This window comes from Triturus cristatus, chromosome 11 (assembly GCF_964204655.1).
Source record: "Triturus cristatus chromosome 11, aTriCri1.1, whole genome shotgun sequence".
NCBI classification, from domain to species: Eukaryota; Metazoa; Chordata; class Amphibia; order Caudata; family Salamandridae; genus Triturus; species Triturus cristatus.
In genome coordinates, this window is record NC_140594.1 from 234,460,413 (window position 1) to 234,483,045 (window position 22,633).

The 22,633-nt window shown below is 50.2% G+C and overlaps 1 protein-coding gene across 1 annotated transcript in view; it reads left to right on the forward strand.

The window, feature by feature from the left end:
* GRK3 (G protein-coupled receptor kinase 3) overlaps positions 1-22,633 on the forward strand; it is a 1,147,860-nt gene that overhangs the window by 1,051,423 nt on the left and 73,804 nt on the right. Inside the window, exon 16 of the mRNA XM_085636358.1 lies at positions 4,108-4,174. Coding sequence (XP_085492484.1) covers positions 4,108-4,174 — 67 coding nt within the window. The remainder of the gene's footprint in view (positions 1-4,107; positions 4,175-22,633) is intronic.

Below are 22,633 nucleotides of genomic sequence, written 5' to 3' on the forward strand. Positions count from 1 at the left end.
TACATTTGGACCCACAGGAGATTGTTGGCTTGTATTTGTAGGTTTACAATTTGCTCCAAGAGCCACACCCACTGAGTAGCTTTAAAAAGTATCCCATAGTCATGCACCAAACAATGTGTCATTTAGGGCAGGGATCTCCAATGGGTAGCTCGGAAGTTATGGGTAGCTCCCCACTACCTTAGAAGTAGCTCCCTTAAGTGCATTTCAGAATAGTACTTAATTCAGAGAGTCTATTCTAGCCATATTAAATAACGTCACTTTGCAAGAAAAATACATTATTCTCGTGGAGTGTTAACCCCAAATGGAATGTGTGCATTTGATACAAAATTGTGTATTTTGAGAAACTGGTATGCTAATGATGAAAACAAAAATGATTTAAAATCCATAACACATTTTAACTGCTCTTTAAATGATAGTTCATACCAAGTTGTGGACGCTTTTAGTTTGCTGAATTTCCTGTGTGCCAGTGGGCACTTAATGTTGTGACTATTATGTCATTGGTCATGCAGAGGCAATTTATTATAATAAAACTTGACTTTTCCTGACACTGCTGTCATGTGTCAAGGTAGTTGGCGTTCTAATGCAGTATTGCATTTTAAATATAGTCCAGCCAAGATCCAGACTATAGACTACCGGAATATCATGAAGGTAAGCATACAAAAATAACTATAGTTTTATGTATGTTTTTACCACCACATCTATAACATCTGGGGGGCCACTACTAGTAATTTTACAAGATGAGCACACTATCATAATTGGCTCTTCTGTGCTCCTTACTGCAACAATTGTCAAAGTCATCAGTAGCTCAGAGCTGTCTTCATCCTTCAGAAGTAGGTCTTGTTATAGAAAAGGTTGCAGGCTCCTGATTTAGAGGGCAGGAGGCAGCCCTCCAGCCCACCAAGTCAGCAGAGGGCTGGATTTGGAGAGCAACCACCACTGCAGCAGGGCATGAAGCCTGAAAGGTTTACCAACCATGCACCACATATGTCGCATCTCCTTGGCAAACATTTTAGTATTTCAAGAATGGTCTTGGAAAAAAACGTTATTTCCCTTAACACACAGGTACCCTCCTTGCAGAGATTTCAGCATGGGTAGACAAATCTAGTGACAGAACTCCTACCCTAAATAGGATAGGATAACCAATGCTATGGCTTGGTGGGCCAGTGGTATTTGGGCCGTCACACCATGTTTCCAATGTGAAGACAGCTGAGGCTCACCATCAGAAATCCTGCAGCTCTCCCACCTCTTAATATAATGTGATTGAGGAAGTTTGCATGTGGTGGACTGGGCACTCGCTAAAGGTTATTCGACTTTCATAGCTCTCTCTCACTTGAGATGGACTTTTCAAAGTACAGAAATGGTCTTAAATTACACCCTTTCAGCTAAACTCATAGATTATCACTTTTATTACAATTACCATCACACTCTTTACTGTAATCCCCTTTTCAGTGAAACCCCTTCTTGTGCTAGTACTCCTCAACTTTGGGAAAACTGTGCGTCACATAAAAACCTCAAATAGGTTACATTTAGCTGTTCCTAACTGTGGTATAGGATTTTCAGAAATTACTTATTTAGAGACAAAGGGGCATATGTACAAGCTCCTATCACCACGAGAACATCACTTTTTGTGATGTTCCCTTGGCAATAGGGGCCTTGCCTTATGCACAAGGCAGCGTTAAGCCCCTTAAAGTGGCTTAACACTGCCTTGTACATAAGGCACCCTTTCACGCTATACTTAGCATGAAAGGAGTGAGCAGTGGGTGTTGTGTTGGGCGTTCCACCGCAACACCCATTGTATTTGATGCTACCTCCTATGTACAAGGATGGCGTACATAGGAGGCTGAGCCAAAATTAAGACCAGGAAAATCCTGGTCTTAAGATGGCGAAAAGAGGAGCAATACATTATTTCACCTCTTTTTTGCTTTTTCCACGTGTGCTGCCTTGTGCGGCACACACGGAAAAAGCATAATGCCATTGTTTGTTTATGTACAGGAAGGTGTCCCTTCCTGTACATAAACAAATCTTTTTAAGAAGTGCCATTTTGTAACTTTCATGTGTGCTGCACAATGCAGCACACATGAAAGTTACAAAATGGCATTTTAGGATTGTTTATGTGCAGGAAGGTACACTGTCCTGTACATAAACAAACCTCCCCTGCACACAGACATTCTTGCACTCTGGTGCAAGGGTGCCTGCGTTGGCGCTAAGTTGTGAAACTTAGCGCCATTGCAGGGGGGAAATGCAAGGCTGCACCACATTGTTGTAAATATGGTGCAGCCTTGCGTTTCTGAAGTGGTGGAGCGTGTCGTTATGCCTAGGAGGCTAAGGACACGCTCAGCCACTTTGACGTACATTTGGCCCTGAATTTTGAAATAGAGTATTTTACCCCAATTTAGCTAGTTTCGAACCACTTAGTGCAACAAGGTGTTCTGTTTTTTTTGGTATAAATATTGTGAAGGGATTGAGGTAACACACAGACCAGATCTAGAACCCTGTTTTGGGTGTGCGATGCCATCTCATGTGCACCGAGATTGCTTCATGGTGCTATCGCCTTCTCATCGAATTCTAAGTGATGTTATCACTCATGGGTTAAACAAGAAAGGAGTACAATTTGAACACCCTACTTAGCCATGCTCCATGGCACCTGGAGATTTTTAGCCCAATTTACTAGTTCAAACACACTTTTTGATTCAGAAATTAGATTTGACTCATAAAAGGGTTTATTCACAAAATATTTTCATGTTAGTAAATTTGTGAGTAGGGGTGGGGATTGGGCTTTGTACAGAACAAGAATGCCCTGTGAGTTTGTGAACACACTTACATGCTTTATATCACAACTGTGGATTGCACCACTAAATTCAGGCTTCACAAATGATTATGTCCATCCAATGTTATTAATGTTAAATTCCTTTATTCTTCTTTTTTTATCAAAAACAGCCAAGCTGCCAATGCGTTTCGTCCAGCTTTAGTGGACTTCATAAGGGCTCATTTTTCTATTTCAATTTCTTATTCATGTAAGGAATGCATACACGCTGTGTTATCCAGTGCGTTTCCCCGCATTCGAACTATATCCTCTCATATCCAGGGTAGTTCATAAGTAAATTGGCTCCTGGCCTTAAAGTTTCCGAACTGCGGGATGCCAAAGATTTGCGTCTTACATCATGTGCTCAAGATCTTGGATAAAGGAATTTAACATTAATAATATTGGATGGACATAATCATTTGTGAAGCCTAAATTTGGTGGTGCAATCCACAGTTGCGATAAAGTTCATTCTTGGTCTTGGAGACTGCTCTCTGTAGACGGCGGGAGTGGTGGAGGTGCACACCATTGGAGCATAATACTCCAAACATTTGGACTCTTTGTGGGGAATTTGTTGTTGAGCACTTTCTTTTTTGTTTCTTACTTTAGGGGAAGGTGCGTCACATACACACAGTTGTGTGTACGTATGGTCTTGCTGTTTCATCTTGGTACCACACTTACATGTTTGTGGGTGTTCACAAACTCTTCACTGAAAAGGCCATGTCAAGGCAGGAGTAAATAGATTTTCAGGGTGACTAAGAAAGAAATACCCATAAAGTTGTTAGGTCTGTAGAGGAATTGGTTTTTCCAAGTGAAAAATATATTTTCCTTGGACAAAAACATATCAGCAAAAGCATTTACATGTGTGCTTCCTATTTTCGTGTGCAAAAACATACATGCTTGTATTTTTGCTAGAGAAAAATAAATTCACAAAGGTTTTCCAGAAATGTGCATGAAAACCTGCGGCTTAACCTAAAGAACTTTGTGAATTCTACAATGTTGAAACTGGACACCCATCCGAGATTCTAAATCTGGGTTGTGGGTTTTGTTTATTGTTTTTTTTATAGAGTTATTTATGCCTGGCTTGCTCTCAACATCATAAAACGTCGACTTGCCAAAACTTACCAGTTTCTAAAGTTTCAATTCAGGGGAAATATTTTTGGCAACAGATGTGGCATATTGGAAATCTGTTGGAAAGCTTTGAAATCGCTGACAATACAAACTGATAATTTGTTTTAATTTAGATTTTTCGAATCATGTAAATGCCAAATGCAAACCTATTTATTTAGCCTTTTTATCATTTTTAGTGCTCTTGAAGTGAAAGAACATGAATTTTTCAAAGGAATTGACTGGCAGCAAGTTTATTTACAAAAGGTAATTGGGTATTTGAAAGATATTTCTTTGTTATGTTTTATGTGTTAACATTGTGTGCATTCTCTCATCGGTACGGCTTCGCAGCCCCAAACTCAATAGTCATTATGATAAACTTAGACGAGTCTTACTAATGAAGCGTAAACAGGACTACTACTTGTTTGTTATCACATTTTAGGCATCTTGCTTAAGTTTATCGACAAAATACTGCTTTCTATGGCGAAAATGTGGCCCCTGTTCAAAATGGCCACATGCTGCGCGCCCAGCAGCGAGTGAAGTTTTGTTATGTTGCTGTAGTAGTACAACCATTTCTGAAATACAGAATTTGTGCTACCAGTGTGGGTAACTGCATCAGCGCCCCACATGGGGGTCGTAGGTGCTATATAATTTCTACAATGCAAAATAGTATCCGTTCTCATTTGCATGTGTGTGAGACCCAGTGTAAATTAGGGAATCCACATTGCCTGTATTCAAATTGGTATATTGAACCAAGTCTTTGCAATAGTTGCCTGAGGATCTTGTTAGATGTGTACCAATAAGGAGATGTCACCCATTTAGAGTACCTCCTCCCCAAGGTGGTTTTTGTAAACGGTAATGGAGAGTCCTCATGAGGCTCGGGGAGGGAGGTCATGCACCACCTTTCTCTTAATATGCATTGCTTGGAGGGTGCCATGGATGGCCAACGGGTCACCCACATCACATATAACTTAGAGACGCCCTGGGAGATTGGGTCTCTGGGGCTACAAAATTCTCGGGGGAGGGTGGCCATGCGACCCCCTTCCTTTAATTTATATGTTTTGGCCTGTGGGAGGAGGTCTCTGGGCCCATAGTCCAACCCTACACCGTGCAAACCAAAGGCTGTGCGTGGCTTTGGGTTGGCAGCCCACGTGGTGGGGGTTGGCTGCCTGCAGGGAGGTTGGCTGCCTTTGAGTGGGTTGGCCAGAGAGTATGGCAAAGGTCAGGCCCTGTGGCCAACCACCCACTGTACACGGCTGAAGCCCCTGCACAGAGTGGGGTTAGCTGCCAGCGTGCAACCTCACAGCATGGGGGTTGGCTGAGTGCAGGGGTTTGCTTTACTTACGGTAACACAATTTTATTTATGTTAAAAAGAAAACAAAAGGTTAAAGTAGCAGTATAGTTCTCTGAAATGTTCAGTAACAATGTAATTTTTGTAATTAAAAAAAACACAGACATGTGCTTGTTACAGTTATCTCAAGTAACTGTAACTCACGCTATGCCCTGCTAATTACCCAACAGATTACATCACTTATGACATCTTCTGTGACATCAATGATAATATCACTTCAACATTTGCATTGAAATTATTGGTGAGAAAACTGTGCATGGTGGGGGCATGAATTGCAGTGGTTGCCAAACCGAGTTCCAGGGACCCCTGGGGGTCCACAACGCCTACTCCGGGGGTCTAAGGGTGCTTGGAAAATCAAATAATATTACCAGACTGCTAAAGAGTACATAAATAGAGAAGTACAATTTAAAAGATTCAAGTGTTCTGTAAATGTGAAGGAATTTTAAATTGGAGGCAAAAAAAAATTGGGAGCAATGCTAGTGTATTGAACAGAATATACTATGAATGATTGTTGTGTATTATTTTGCATTTCAAGTCATCAAAAACTCTCGACATCGCAGTCTATCGCAGGAAAATTACGACGTGCCAACCAAGTATTCACAACGCGTTGGTAGCATGTGATAGTCACCAGATAACACGTCAAATGGCCGCGCAAAAATCAACACCACGCTGCAAAGATGCGAAACACGAATGCAAAAAAAGATGTGATGAGGCCAATCACGATACAAAAAGCCGTGAATACCAGCGGAAGGACAGCAAATCCCCCGTGCCTGGCGGGAAAATGCACTATAAAAACAACAAAAACAACACACAGAGTTAGTGGCCCGGATGCACTGCACTTGCGGTGCAGTCAGATGGGCCATGCGACCTGAGCGGGTTCTCATCAATGTCCAAGGTGTATGCTGCGGAGGGTTGCGGGGGACAGTGGAAGGTGTCCTCCAGGGCATGATGCAGAGGGTGGAAGCTGTCCGGAAGCAGCAAATGGAGGGGTGGAATGCCACAGCCTTGTTCTCACCACAAAGTCAGTATCGCCGCCATGATGGCGACGACAACCCCAAGTCCATGGACTCAGTCGCCACCAAAGTCCAATCAGAAAGTGTCCGTGGGTCTGGGGAATAGACATAGTGGCACCGGGGCTGAAAGGGGATGCAGTCTGCGATGAGGCCGGTACAATGACATCAAGTCAGCCATAAATAAATCAAGGCTTAATTCGAAAGTGTGTGTGACCTATTCGAGCGCAGTGTAGGCAGGGGGCAGCGGTCAGCAAGGGCCCACAGCCACGTGTCGTTGGGATGCTATGCACATGGTTGCTGCCACCTGACCGAAGGGAGTACAGTGAAGTAGACTCTTCATTATTGTGCGTACACGGACAATGTATGATCAAGACTCAGTTCCAAATGTGTGACCTACTTGTCCGTAGTATAGGCCGAAGGCAGTAGTCAGCAGGGGACAACAGACATGTGCCGTAAGAATGCCATGCACAGAGTTGGTGGCACCACATCGAAGGGAGTACACTGATATAAAATCTGCAATGAACATATGTACTCTGCCAACGTATAATCAAGACTCAGTTCCAAATGTGTGACCTACTTGACCGTGGTGTAGGCCGGAGGCGGCAGTAGAGTACGTCAACGAGAAAGGACTAAAGCCCGCCTGTGTCATTGAGGCCGTGATGGTATGAGGAGGCTGCCAAGGTCACGGGCCTCAGGCTTGAAGCTTGCGCAGGCATGTGTTGGGCCCTCCTTGACACACGCCGGTGTCGGAAGGTGATCAGTGTGGCCTGGCTGCGCAGGGGCCGGCCTGACGGATTTGGGGTCCAGCAGGCCGGGGTACAGCAGGCACACAGGATCGCAGGCAACTCCGCTCACAAGGATGGCGTCAGCCTTGTGGCATGGTGAGAGGCTCCGCCCTGGCAGAGACGCTGGGCTTTCCGGAAGAGGACCACGCCCAGGGCTACGTGCTTTTTATTCACACCCCTACACTGGCCTGGCATACGCTGGGCCATCCCACTACGCTGACGCTTACAGGCAACATTTCCCCAAACTCCCCCACTGGCTGGGGTGACATGGTTGCGTCCACTGTCCACTACACTCCATACACCAGAGGTGTATGTCGCCATGGATATGGGTGTGTTCTGCATACTGCCTTCTGTCCAGCACATCTCTGCCACTCTTGGCATTATGTACTTTCCCAATCATGGTTCTCCTGCATCCTTCACACATGCCTGGTTGCCACCTCTCCCTACATTCAGTTATTGTGTGGCTAGGGTGCCATGCCTCTGATAGCTCATGTTCACGGCTTGCCCAGGTTACCATTGTGAGTTGTTCTGTCGTGTCTGGTGTGTGGGCATGTTGTTTTGCATGTTGGTTGTGATTTTGTGACGTGTACATTGCCAGAGTTGTGAGTTGCATGGTTGTTGAGTTTGGGTGAGTGGGGTGTTCATTTGTGTTGGAAATGGCCCTTTTTGCAGGGTCATCCCTAAACTTTTTGCCTTCCTCCTGTATTTTTTCTAACCTGTTTTTGTTGGCTTTATGATTCTGGGCACTTTACCACTGCTGATCAGTGCTAAAGTGCATATGCTCTCCCTTGGTAAATGTTGGACTTGGCCCTTCTGGCAGGTTCACCCCTGAACTTTTTTGCTTTTTATTGGTGAATTGGTGTGGTGATTTTTGGTTTCTGCGCACTTTCCCTGTGTCCCAGGATAAAGTGAGTGCGCATGCTGAGTGCATGTGGTGAGATAGGCCTGCCCTCCCACAGGAATGCATGGGGAATGTATGTGTCCCTAGTAGTTCCTGATGCGTGGGGTGTGCAGGCCCGAGTTTGGTATGTGCGGACTCGTGTGATTGAATGCTGCGCGATGATGTGTGCGGCGTGCATGTACCTAGTGTGGAAGTGCCACTTCTAGAAGTGGGCACTTCGGTGTGCAGTGTGAAATGTGTGCCTTGTCGCGTGATTGGCTGGTCATGTCATGTGACGGGCTAGGGATTCCCCAGAGTCAGGATGAGTCACCCAGTGGTGAATGGGGAGATCATCAGCTAGATGGGTGGGAGGAGTACACCTGGGTCCTGAATAGGGCAGGGTTTTCCCCACACAATGCTGGCTCCGCCCCCTGTGGTGCGACTGACGACCCTAGCCCTGCCAGTGAATAGAGTGAGGGGCTGAGCACATCAAGGGTGCTCCCCAACCAGCTGCGACTGGTTTTCCCCCTCACCCTGAACCCAGAACAAAGGGTTTTACTGTATAAAAATGGGGCTGTGTCCCCACAGAAGGTGTTCTCTTCCAGGATCCTGAGGGGGGCTGCTGCTGCTGGAGGCCAGGAGGAACCGCCACTTTGGACTGCCTTCCTGCCTGGAGGGCCCAGTGAGCTGGCCCCTGGCCCAGCCTTGCCCCCTGCCCACCTTCCTAAGAACTTTGCTGGACTTGGTGGATTATATTGCCCTAAAGCGCTGGGAGCGCTTTATCTGTGTCCCTAAGCGCCTGGAAGCGCTTTGATTTGCCTTTAGCGCTCAGAAGCGCTTTATTGCTGCCAGCCGGTGCCCACCCAGCGTTTACCCCGCTTATTTAATTATTTGATCCAGCGGGAGCCCACCCTGCATTAATGTGCCCGATAGCGGGTGCCTACCCCGCTTGCTGCTACAGATTTTAACCCTGCATTATTGCGACCTCGAGCGGGTGCCCACCCCGCTCGTATGATTAAGGACGAGGGAGCCTACCCCTCATTGTCACCGCATCACCGCCGCAGCCCGAGCTCCCAATAGACTGCCGCGTCGGAGCGGCCAACAGGAAGTCAGGCAACCTCTGTGGAGATGGGGGTGGGACCTGAGTTGGTCCCGGAAGTCAGCGCCGGCTGGAGCGGGGCTCCCGTGAGGAGAGGGAGAGCCCCGCGCGTTGCCGTGTGGCCGGAGAAAGTGAGATTGCCGCGCCAGGGGCTCCCGTGTGAAGAGGAGAGCCCCCGCACGGCAGTCTGACCGAAGCAGAGAGCTAGCAGGAGGTTGCCCCCGGCGAAACCCCGGTGAGTGAGGGGGGGGGGTCGCGTCGCTCCCACGCTAGTGCCGGCTATCTGGCTGAGTCCCCCGAGCGGGACTCCAACGTTTAACGGGGCCATTAGGATTCTAGAGCCTAGACGGCTCCAACCTTTAGGGGGCATTTCTTGGAACCCGGGGGCATTTCTTTGGTGCGTGGAGCCCACGAGGCTCACACGCGCCGCAGTGTTGAGCTGAGTCCCCGAGCAGGACTCCCACGGTAACAGGGGCATTTTGTTCGTCCTCAGAGCGGCCCCGGAAGGCAGCGGGCCACTCCAACGTTATCTTGGGCCATATTCTCGATTCAGAGCCCACGAGGCTCCAGCGTTTGGGGAGACATCCTTGTTCTCGAGCCCACGAGGCTCCAAGGGGGCATATCAATTTCAGAGCCCAGAGAAGGCTCCAAAAGCACCGTGGTGCCCAAGTACTTTCCCAGCTGCCCAGCACTTAGTGGGCAGCTGCAACATTTAGGTTGGGGCCCGTGGCGCTTTGCCCTGATGGCGTGCGCAGTCGCGCCCTGATTCTGAGTTTTGGACTGCGCCTCCTGCGCAGTCTTGCCCCTGACTTTGCTGGGACACAGGGCGTCCTAGCCCCGACAAGGCCCGTTGGCCTAGGGACTGCCACAGGTGGTGGCGAATGTGAGTTTTGCGCTAATGCGCCTTGTGTTTACACCTCTGAATGTATTTTATGCATCATGTGTTTATGTGCTTAGACCCCTACAGGTAGTGTGATACTTAGGTGTTTTTTTTTCTCCTAGTACAGGTGGTGCTAGTGAGGTCCTGATTCCCTGCGCAGTATTTTCCCAAGGTGGTTAGGGTTGCGTAGGTGGTACTTACCTGTTACCAGTAGTTACTGGTAGTGTGCTACATGTGTTATTTTGTGCTACAGTAATTTTATATCCTATGTTCTAAGTGCTAATTACTACAAAGTGCTAATTCCTGACAGTGGTCCATGTGGCCCTGTCCCCTGTATATATAATCCCTTGTAAATTCTGCCCGTGCCTGTTGGCACATTGTAAAGTGTGTGTTTTTATCTAATGTGTTTGGTATAATACAAAGGTTATTTTTATATAATACCTTGTGTGGAGTTTCCTTTGTGGTGGGCCTTGGGTGTTGTTGCTGGGTGCGCGCGCAAACGCTTTACACATAATAATAATAATAATAAAAGGGATCTTGTCATGCGCAAACATAGCCCAATGGGCGTCAAGGCGCCTAATTCCAAATCCAGCTCATAGCAAAGCTCCTGCAGCTCAACCTGTGTAAGCTCTAGAGAAGCACCAGGTTTTTAGGGCCTTTTTAAACAGAGCTAAAGAAGGCAGAGTCTTCAGCTCTATCGGCAGGCTATTCCAAAGTTGTGGAGCAACAACTGAGAAAGCCCTGGCTCCCCATCTGGCGAGCTTAAAACGAGGGACAACAAGTTGAAGCAGCCCTGAAGAACGCAGACTTCTTGAAGGGCAGTAACGAGTAAGCAAGGAGCTGATGGCGCCTTTAGATTCATCCTCCATTGCTCTGTATGTCAGACACAGAATTTTAAAGTTAATTCTGTGCTGAATAGGCAGCCAATGAAGGTCTCTCCTCGCAGCAGTAGCAGAAGAAGACCTGGAGAGATCCAGGACAAAACGTGCAGCAGCATTCTGCACGATTTGCAGTCGATGTATAAGGCCCTTGTTGGCTTCCATGTAAAGAGAGTTGCAATAATCCAACCTGGAGCCAACAAGGGCGACTGCAATCTGCTTGCGAGCTTGAAGTGACAAATAGCTGCGAATTCTATTGAGTGTCCTGATCACGCCCCAGCAGGTCGAAACAGTCCGATTCACCTGTAGGGACATTGAGAGTGAGGTGTCGAACATTACACCCAGATTTCTGGCAGATTGAGATGGAGTCGGGCAGATACCCAGAGTGGAAGGCCACCACTCACTTGACCAAACCTCTTGGTTCTTCCCGAAAATCAAAACCTCAGTCTTATCGCCATTTAGCTTCAGGGAGTTTGCAACCATCCAGTCTGCAACATGTTGCATGCAAGACCGGAAGCCAAAGGCAGATGTTATGACAGAGGATTGAGTCAGCGAAACCATGATCTGGGTGTCGTCGGCATATGATACCACCTCCATCCCCTGCGATCTTACTAGTCTAGCAAGGGGGGCCACGTAGATATTAAACAGGGTGGGACTTAATGCCGACCCCTGTGGCACTCCACAGTGCAAAGACTTTGCAGGGGAGAGGTGGTTGCCGAGCATTACTCTTTGTTCCCTATCAAGGAGAAAGGAATTGAGGAGACTCAATGCCGAACCAGTGACACCTGCCTCTCTAAGCCGAGATGTTAAAATGGCAGGGGACAGAGTGTCAAAAGCGGCTGTGAGGTCCAGTAGCACAAGAACAGTTGTTTGTCCAGCGTCCACCTTGCGTCGGATGCTATCGACTACAAAGGTGAGAGCGGACTCTGTGCTGTGGTGTTTTCGAAAACCATGCTGGGTAATGTCAAGACACTCAGAGACTTCAAGAAAAGAGGATAAGTGGCGATTCAGGTGGGCTTCCAAAATTTTTGCGGGTGCAGGGAGCAGAGAGATCGGCCTGAAATTTTTCAGGAGGCCTGGATCGAGTGAAGGCTTCTTTAGGAGCGGCTTCACAATGGCCTTCTTCCATATTGATGGAAAGATGCCTTGAACAATTGCCTTATTCATCACCTCAAGTAAGGAAGGGAGAAGACTGTTCCTACACTCTTTTAATTTTTTGAGCGGCAGTGGATCAAGAGGAGAGGAGGATTTGATCTTATCCAAGAGGCCGTTGAGACCCTCCAAAGACATTACAGGAAATGCAGAAAGAGGGCTAGGGGGTACTAAAGGAGGACTGAAAGGGACTGATAGAAGATTTTCCGGCAGGGCAAGACGTTGTACTTCCAAAGAGGTATGAATATCTAAGATCTTAGTATGGAAGAAGTCTGCAATATCGTCACAGAGACGCTGAGAACTGACTACGGGGTCTGGAAGTTGGAGGGAGCACAACGAGTCAGCAATTTTAAAGAGCTCCCTAGATGAAGTGAGTGAGCTGGTAAGGCTGGAGAAGTATTTCTGCTTCTCCATAATCACTTTCTTCTTGTACTCACGAAGAGCAGACTTATGGGCCTCCCTGTCCATGGGATCCCAAGATTTCCTCCATCTTCTCTCGCTGCTTCTACAGCCCTGTCGTAGTCCTCTGAGATGGTCCGAGAACCATGGTGCTGATGGTTTGCGCCGGGCTACATATCGCAGGGATGCAGGAGCAAGTTTTTCCACTGCATTGGCGATGGAATCCTGCAGATCATGTGCTGCCTCAGCCGCATCCTTTAGTGAAAGAGCCTCTGGTGTGGAAACAAAGGGGGCCAGAACCTCATTCGAGAGATTTCTAAAGTTTCTTCTAGAAACAAAAGGGGTAGTCCCTTTCCTAATCCCATAAGAAATAGAGAAGGCAAGCTGCAGAGGGACAGCAAGGTGATCAGTCCAGACCAAGGGTAGGGGTAAGCCACTGGAAAGTCTTGCATCATTGGAGAACACCCCGTCAAGGATATGGCCAGCTATATGGGTGGCATTAGTAACAAGCTGGGTAAAATCACAGGATGCAAGAGATTCGACCAGTGATATGGTATCCTTAGAGTGAACCTCATCAAGATGGAAATTGAGGTCACCTAGAATAGTAAAGGAGGGCTTTCCAAAATATGGTTCGAGGATTTTCAATAAATCCAGGGCAAAGTTAGCTCTATACCCAGGCGGCCTATAGATCAGTATGCCCGTGAAAGAGACTGAGGGGGCACAAATGATACAAAAATATAGAGCTTCAAAACAGTCTTGGGGCGAAGACAGTGGCTTAATCGTGCATGACAAGGAAGATTTAAAAAGAATGGCAATACCTCCTCCTCTGCGTTTAGGTCTGTCATGCCGATGTAGAGAGTAGCCATCAGGAATGGCTAACAAAAGGTCATGTCCAGAAGAGTCAGTAGCCCAGGTCTCCGTAATGAAGACCCAGTCAGGCTGCCTTTCGTCCACGAAATCGTGGAAAGCAAGATTATGCTTAATTAGCGAGCGCGCGTTTATTAAAAACCCAGTGTTATGAAAAACCTTGGGCCCAGAGAAGGAAGAGCATGATTTGGTAAAACAAGTGGCCTGGGGATGAAAGGGGGCAAAACAGACAGTACAACGATAAAAATTCAATAGGTCCAATGGAGTCCAGCAGTGCAAGGCGGAGCATATGGGAGATCTAAGGGCCCACAGCGCAGATGAGGAATAGCGCAAAACTGTCTTACCTGAGTGAGGAGGTACATAAACCTGGTCCAGCCCGACCTGCAGCCCGTCCTCAGCGCGGACGGGCGCAGACGGGCTGAACTCTGGCGTAACTCCGGCGGAAGACCGGCGATCCCGCTGCGCGATGACGCTGCGCGACTGTGTGACTGCCATTTATGGAGGTCGAGCCTCCTAGAGGAAGACTAGAGCGCGTGATGGATCGCTCCTCACCAAAGATGACATCGCCTCAGAGATAAGCCTGACTGCTCGTGCCAAGCTACCAAGGGGGTGAGCAGGGGTTATCTTTGACGTGTAACTCCCCAGCCCTGACTAGAGTGGTGGTTTCTGTCTGGCTTTGGCGCAAGCCCTAGCCAACCAGAAATCCCATTTCTAACATTGGTGGCAGCGGTGGGATTTGGACTTGCGTTTGCGCTGTACCGCAGCGGCAACTGGCCGCACTACAAAACTCTGCATTTAGATAAATCACATGGTATAGGGATTATTGTTCTAAGTTTGTTTTTAAATGTCATTTCTTTGGAAATGTGTTTCTTGTGCACTGTGAGTTAGGTGTCCCTAGCTCGGGAGGGTAGATCATCCCCCTTAGTGCATTGTGTTTTCTGGATTCACCAGTGGGTGGGATCCAGTGGTGGCAGCGTAATAGTGTCCTGTACATTTGTCCCCCGCCCTGCGCCCAGAGTTGGTACCTGTGTCACGTGGTGGTCAGGTTGAGGAATCAGGGGTGGTAGAAACTGCCTTACCAGTCCGAGGGGAGGGTTGTGTGTGGATGAATGGTGTGTGGCACTCGGCAAGTGAGTGTGAGTTCTCTGGGATAGTGTCATGATCCGTGATCGCCGGCGTCAGCGCGAAGGACTACAAGCCCCAGAGGCGCGGCGGCCGCGCGATCACGTCACCTCCCCTCCGCCCATAAAAGCCCACAACCACCACGGGGGCGTTGCCTATGATTCCCATAATCATTGCAACGGCCCCCAGAGCGACAGCTTCGCGGTTTCCAGCCCGCCAGCATTTGCGGATCGTCGGACCTTCCAGTGGCCCTCGAAGCTTCCTCCATCTGGTGCCAGTGACGTTGCCGAAGCCCGCAACGCTCGGTGAGTATCTCCGTTCTCACCGGGGACCTAGCCAACGCCAACAGACCAGTCCCCTGGCTCGCCAGAACCCTCGCTGCTATCCCCTCGTCGGAACCCCGGAGTTCCCCCTCGGCCCACGGATTTCCGTGCATACTTCACCCCGTCACGGCCCACGGATTTCCGGGCACACCTCAAACCCAGCTCCACCCTCGGACTCCCAGGCGAACGACTCTCCAAGTCAGCCCTCGGAGTTCCGGGCGTTTTCGTCCCGCGGAGTGCGCTCCTCTGCTCCCGGTGGATCAGGGGGCATAGAGTGGAAGCGCGGACATCTCCGACGGGATCTCCCGTTCTCTCTCCACTGGTGTCTGGTCGTGTCCCCCCAGACTGTCGGGAAGGACACGAGCGGAATCCGCCAGGCCCACGCTTCGTGAAGGGAGGGAACAGACCATACCCTGATTGGCGCTCCTCCGCTCACGGAGTTCCGAGCGTTGAAGTGGTAGCGCCACCTCAAAACCTTGGTTAAGACTCGTCGTGGTGAACCACGAAGCCTCCCTGGTCAGCTCAACGACCCTCGGTCTCAGAGAGACAGGAGAGCCAGGTACTAGGGCCTTAACACTCCAAGGGGGTGCTTGGGAGGGGTGCAGGGGTCCTCGCTCCTCTTCTCACCCTCTGCTTCTTTCTTCCAGGTCTCCCTCTCTCAGCTGTTCCTATCCCGTTTTCCCTCGCTCACCCGTCTCCCTAGTCCGAGGGTATTTCACATTCTCCGGGCTGGGGACGGATGGGAGGGGGACCCATACCTAGCATCAGTGCCATCCCGAGGAGAAGATCACGAAAACCACGACAGATAGAGAGCTTGCTGAATCCTTTGTGAATTGTGTACTCCTGTGTTAAACGCAGACCCCTAGGTTCCCTGTGTGATCTTTTCTCTAGAACGTCTGCCAGAATGGAGCCTGCTTTTGATCCCAGTGATCTAGTTTATTACGGTATGCAGGAGTTGGAAAGGTTCTGTAAGGAGAGAAACATAGGGGTGAGAGAGTCAGACACTGTGTACGAACTGAGGAACCACATGATTGGATGGCAAACAGGTGAATGGGAACGTGAGCGCAGGGAGGAAGAAAGGGCCCGGGCCTCACACCTGGAGGGTGGTGGGTCTGTGGGGAGCCCTGAAGATTCAGAAGGAGATGACAGTACCTGGATGCCAGTAGAGAGTGAGGACCCCGTAGGTAGGGAGTCCCTTGCTGGGTCCAGCGTAGGAGCTAGCGCCTCATCCCTTTCCCTGTCCCCTGAGCACAGTGGTAGTTTTCTGGATTCCCCAGTGAGGGTGGAGTCCAGTGGTGGCAGCGATATAGAGTGCAGTACAGAGAGTCCCATTCCCAGTTCCCCGAGTATGGTACCTGTTTCCCAAGAGGAGGAGTATAGGTTGAAATTCAGGGGCAGTAGGAAACTGTCTCACCAGTCTTGGGAGGAGTTTTTGGAGGGATGTAATGAGGCACTGTCCGATTGTGTGGAGCAGAACTCGGAACGTACTTATAACGGCCTGTATGATCTGGTTCTCAAAGAACACCTGCTCAGTTGTTGTGTGCCGGGGTTGCGCCAACACCTGTTGTGGTGTGGATTGTCTGAGCCGTTTGAGCTTGCAGAAAAGGCAGACCATTGGGAAGGAGCTAGAGGTCCTCTAGAGTCATTAGTGAGTGATTCCAACAATAGTGGGTCAGAGATCCTCCAGCCCAGTGTGGTGGAGGAGGCTCAGTGTAGCCCAGCTAGGTCCCAGGATAGCGAGGAGGGTGTAGGGGCTCACTGCCTGGCTCAGTGGAGCAGGAGTGAGGGGGTGACCGAGGGTCCCCAGACGCCCGAAACCCTGCCTCAGGACTTGGATGGTTTCATGAGGGAACACCAAGTTGGGGACCTAGGCTGTCCTGTTAGTCCACTTGAGGAAGATCTCTTAGTGAGTAGAGGACCTGGAGCGCCTGTAAACAGGGCTCCTGTGGTTCTGGAGTCTGGCAGTACCGCTCCGGTAGGGAGGGTACAGGAGTCCAGCGTGAGTGATTGGGGGATGAGTTCCCCAGTGGAAGAGCTGGTGGGTCAGGGACTTCCCAGTTGGGCTAGGATCCCGTGTAGTGACCAGGGTGACACCACTTCTGTTCTGGGGGATCTCCGCACACTGTCAGGTGGACAGGGGATGGGAGATCAGCGCCAGACAGACAGTTGCTCGACATATGTGTCATTTGATAGCCTCAGGGGGATGGAGTGTAAATCCCCCAAAGTCCTGAAGTGCCAGGCGATTATTCCACCAAAGGTTCTAGGCCGGAGGTTGGAAGGCCAGGTTCAGGATCAGCCTGACCTGAAGGGTGGGATGTCTGTAATCAGCGTCCCGACCGGTTCTTCTTCCAGAGGTACCGCCCCAGTTGGTAGGGAGCAGTGTTCTGGAAGGGGGTGCAGAGGGTGGGAGAGCCCACCTCTGGCCCCGGTACAACCTGAGGGGTTAAACCCTGGGTTGGAATAGCGTTCTAGGTGTACCCCTCGCCGGAGGAGGAGGAACCCTAGGAGAAGAGGTGGGGGGAGGAGAGCCTTCCCTGAGACTCCTGGTCCGCCTGAGGGTGTAGACCCTAGGCTGGAGAACCAGTGGCAGTCTAGTCCTGTCTTGCAGAGAGGAAGAGTGGAGAATGGCCGCTATGTGCCAGGGGTTACTACCCCCCACTCTGTGGTTAGGCAAGGACCGGTGGCACCTGGGTGGCCTAGGGCCTAGTCTTGGCCGCGGACAGCTTGGAAGTACCAGTGGGGTAGCCCAGTTGGTCCAGACAGTGGTGTTAGAAAGAATTCCATGGGTTCACCGTGGCGTAGAACCGGAGGGTGTCCCTGCAGTTGCGGGCCCGCGTCCGTGTTCTATCGCCCCAAGCAGGGAAGTCCATCACGGTGGTGATTGGGCTGCCCTGCGTTTTGGCTGGAAGGGGGTTGTGTTGGACTTGGCCCTTCTGGCAGGTTCACCCCTGAACTTTTTTGCTTTTTATTGGTGACTTGGTGTGGTGATTTTTGGTTTCTGCGCACTTTCCCTGTGTCCCAGGATAAAGTGCGTGCGCATGCTGAGTGCATGTGGTGAGATAGGCCTGCCCTCCCACAGGAATGCATGGGGAATGTATGTGTCCCTAGTAGTTCCTGATGCGTGGGGTGTGCAGGCCCGAGTTTGGTATGTGCGGACTCGTGTGATTGAATGCTGTGCGATGATGTGTGCGGCGTGCATGTACCTAGTGTGGAAGTGCCACTTCTAGAAGTGGGCACTTCGGTGTGCAGTGTGAAATGTGTGCCTTGTCGCGTGATTGGCTGGTCATGTCATGTGACGGGCTAGGGATTCCCCAGAGTCAGGATGAGTCACCCAGTCGTGAATGGGGAGATCAGCAGCTAGATGGGTGGGAGGAGTACACCTGGGTCCTGAATAGGGCAGGGTTTTCCCCACACAATGCTGGCTCCGCCCCCTGTGGTGCGACTGACGACCCTAGCCCTGCCAGTGAATAGAGTGAGGGGCTGAGCACATCAAGGGTGCTCCCCAACCAGCTGCGACTGGTTTTCCCCCTCACCCTGAACCCAGAACAAAGGGTTTTACTGTATAAAAATGGGGCTGTGTCCCCACAGAAGGTGTTCTCTTCCAGGATCCTGAGGGGGGCTGCTGCTGCTGGAGGCCAGGAGGAACCGCCACTTTGGACTGCCTTCCTGCCTGGAGGGCCCAGTGAGCTGGCCCCTGGCCCAGCCTTGCCCCCTGCCCACCTTCCTAAGAACTTTGCTGGACTTGGTGGATTATTTTGCCCTAAAGCGCTGGGAGCGCTTTATCTGTGTCCCTAAGCGCCTGGAAGCGCTTTGATTTGCCTTTAGCGCTCAGAAGCGCTTTATTGCTGCCAGCCGGTGCCCACCCGGCGTTTACCCCGCTTATTTAATTATTTGATCCAGCGGGAGCCAACCCCTCATTAATGTGCCCGATAGCGGGTGCCTAACCCGCTTGCTGCTGCAGATTTTAACCCCGCATTATTGCGACCTCGAGCGGGTGCCCACCCCGCTCGTATGATTAAGGACGAGGGAGCCTACCCCTCATTGTCACCGCATCACCGCCGCAGCCCGAGCTCCCAATAGACTGCCGCGTCGGAGCGGCCAACAGGAAGTCAGGCAACCTCTGTGGAGACGGGGGTGGGACCTGAGTTGGTCCTGGAAGTCAGCGCCGGCTGGAGCGGGGCTCCCGTGAGGAGAGGGAGAGCCCCGCGCGTTGCCGGGTGGCCGGAGAAAGTGAGATTGCCGCGCCAGGGGCTCCCGTGTGAAGAGGAGAGCCCCCGCACGGCAGTGTGACCGAAGCAGAGAGCCAGCAGGAGGTTGCCCCCGGCGAAGCCCCGGTGAGTGAGGGGGGGGGTCGCGTCGCTCCCACGCTAGTGCCGGCTATCTGGCTGAGTCCCCCGAGCGGGACTCCAACGTTTAACGGGGCCATTAGGATTCTAGAGCCTAGACGGCTCCAACCTTTAGGGGGCATTTCTTGGAGCCCGGGGGCATTTCTTTGGTGCGTGGAGCCCACGAGGATCACACGCGCCGCAGTGTTGAGCTGAGTCCCCGAGCAGGACTCCCACGGTAACAGGGGCATTTTGTTCGTCCTCAGAGCGGCCCCGGAAGGCAGCGGGCCGCTCCAACGTTATCTTGGGCCATATTCTCGATTCAGAGCCCACGAGGCTCCAGCGTTTGGGGAGACATCCTTGTTCTCGAGCCCACGAGGCTCCAAGGGGGCATATCAATTTCAGAGCCCAGAGAAGGCTCCAAAGGCACCGTGGTGCCCAAGTATTTTCCCAGCTGCCCAGCACTTAGTGGGCAGCTGCAACGTTTAGGTTGGGGCCCGTGGCGCTTTGCCCTGACGGCGTGCGCAGTCGCGCCCTGATTCTGAGTTTTGGACTGCGCCTCCTGCGCAGTCTTGCCCCTGACTTTGCTGGGACGTAGGGCGTCCTAGCCCCGACAAGGCCCGTTGGCCTAGGGACTGCCACAGGTGGTGGCGAATGTGAGTTTTGCGCTAATGCGCCTTGTGTTTACACCTCTGAATGTATTTTATGCATCATGTGTTTATGTGCTTAGACCCCTACAGGTAGTGTGATACTTAGGTGGTTGTTTTTCTCCTAGTACAGGTGGTGCTAGTGTGGTCCTGATTCCCTGCGCAGTATTTTCCCAAGGTGGTTAGGGTTGCGTAGGTGGTACTTACCTGTTACCAGTAGTACTGGTAGTGTGCTACATGTGTTATTTTGTGCTACAGTAATTTTATATCCTATGTTCTAAGTGCTAATTACTACAAAGTGCTAATTCCTGACAGTGGTCCATGTGGCCCTGTCCCCTGTATATATAATCCCTTGTAAATTCTGCCCGTGCCTGTTGGCACATTGTAAAGTGTGTGTTTTTATCTAATGTGTTTGGTATAATACAAAGGTTATTTTTATATAATACCTTGTGTGGAGTTTCCTTTGTGGTGGGCCTTGGGTGTTGTTGCTGGGTGCGCGCGCAAACGCTTTACACATCGCCTCAGAGATAAGCCTGACTGCTCGTGCCAAGCTACCAAGGGGGTGAGCAGGGGTTATCTTTGGCGTGTAACTCCCCAGCCCTGACTAGAGTGGTGGTTTCTGTCTGGCTTTGGCGCAAGCCCTAGCCAACCAGAAATCCCATTTCTAACAGTAAATATGACAGTGAATTGGTATATCTCTGATTGGCTTATTTGGTTTACCTCTTAGTCCCTAGTAGCGTGGCCTGTGTGTGCCCAGGGCTGGTAAACCAAATGCTGCTGGTGGGCCTGCAGCGCGGGTTTGCGCTACCCACAGAAGCAGCTTGTAAAGTGTGTCACAGACCTGCCACTGCAGAGTCTGTGTGCAGTCCAGAACGGCCATCTTGGCTGTGAAGTGCACCCACTTCCCAGCCCCTGAACCTTCCCTTGGCATCATGTAAGTCACCCCTATGGTAGGGTGCATTGTGTGTGTAAGGTAGGACACGCCCTGGTGTGTGTAGCATGTCCTGTTAGTGAATTATATTCTATAGTCCTAACTGACCCAAAGAACATGGTAGAAAAACGAATGTATTATGCCTGAGCTCAGAATATTAAAATACATCTTTTAGTGAAGTTTATTTTTATATTCTGTGTTTGAAAATACCACTTTTAGAAAGTAGGTATTTTCTTGCCGAAGCCTTCCAGTGTGCTCTGCTGTTATGTGTATTGGCTGTCTGGTTCTGGAGTGACAGGGTTGGGGAATTCCAGGAGACACAGTGAGGTGTCCCAGTGGTGAATAGAGAGATCTGCATCTAGATGGGTGGGAGGAGTTGCACCTGGGACCTGAATAGGGCTGTGCATTCCCTCCACAATGCTGACTCCACCTCCTGTGGTGTGTCTGATGTCTCTGCCCTGCACTCTGAAAGGAAAGAAGCAGCCTGGTAAACAAAGTGCTCCAGGACTGAGCAGAACTTGTTCTGGCTGGGTTCAGTGACTTGTGACTCTGTAGAGCAAAGACTTTTGGGCTATAAATATCTGTGCTGAAAACCCTACAATTTGTACTGCTCCTGGACAACAAGAAGAACCGTCCGTGTAACTGAAGGAATCTGCAGGAGGTGACTGTCCTTGTGCTTGTGTGCTGTTTCTTGGATTGGCCTGCAGTAGTTACTACTGGACTTGGAAGAAGAGGAAAAGGACTTTGAAGAGAACTTTTATTTCAACTTGCTAAAGCAATCACCCAAGGGCTAGAAGAGAGCTAGCCTCCTGCTGGAGTCTCAGGCACATCAGACTCCACCACCAGCCTCCTGATTCCTCCCAGCGAGGATTTCTATCTGAGGTGAGGCTCCTGTGAGTTATAAGGCCTCTAGTTCTACTACCGAGAAGAGAGTGCTGAAATCGTCGCTAACGCCCATTTGCGAGCCGCCGCAGCTGAAAGCGCACCGGAAAATTACTGCGCTGCTGCCGCTGAGTGCTCGCAACCAAAGATCATCGCATCGCACGTTTGCGGGCTGCCAAATGCTCGCTAATTCTAAAGATCATCGCATCGCATGTTTGCGGGCTGCCAAGTGCTCGCTAACCCCACAGATCATCGCATCGAGATCATCGCATCACGACATCGCAGCGCGGACGCCGGGCGTCCGCCATTTTCATCGCATCGCATCAGGATCGTCGCTCCCTCACGGAGCGCCATTTCTTCGCATCACAACCCGATCGCACACGCAACAGGATCATCACCTCGTCTCCTCCCTCGCGGCAAGGAGTCATCGCATCAACGGCCTAGCGAGCAGAAGTTTGTCGCCTTGTCCCCACACGCACCAGCAGATCAGCGCATCATCTCCTCCCTTGCGGCAAGGATTCATCGCATCGCCGGCCTCACGTTTAGAATATCATCGCTACAGCTTCTTTGTGACATTTTGTTGGTTTTGCTATGAAATCCAGGTACTTTGGAAGTAAAAGGGTCACAGAGACCACTGCTTTGAACTGAACTCCTCTTTGCACACTTTGAACTATTTTTGCAGCATTTCAAGAGTAATCCTATTTTACAGTACTGTGGCTTTTTACCGTTATTGGTCTAGTATTAAGTCTATATATAGAGTTACTTATTTTTTATAACTACTTGTGTGGTGTCCCTTTGTAGTGTTCTTCACTGTGTTACTGTGTATGGTCATAAATGCTTCACACACTGCCTCTGAGATAAGCCTAGCTGCTCGTGCTACGTTACCACAGGGTTGATTGAGCAGGGGTTATCAAAGGGTGTAGCCCTCTTACTCTGACTTAGGAAGAAGGGTCCCTACTTGGACAGTGGCCAGCGATTGCCAACTAGAGACCCCCATTTCTAACACTACTCATTATTTTATTGACATCTTTTTCAGCCAGTTTCACGACTTTTTGGTCATTCTGTTGTGAATTTTTGATTGCCTGTCTTTCCCTAGTAGTCACATTTTAACTTCTGCCATTGCTTCTATTTCTTTCCAGCCCCTCCATGTGTCAAATTACAAGCTCGTTTCACAGTGTCTGTGGGTGCTTGC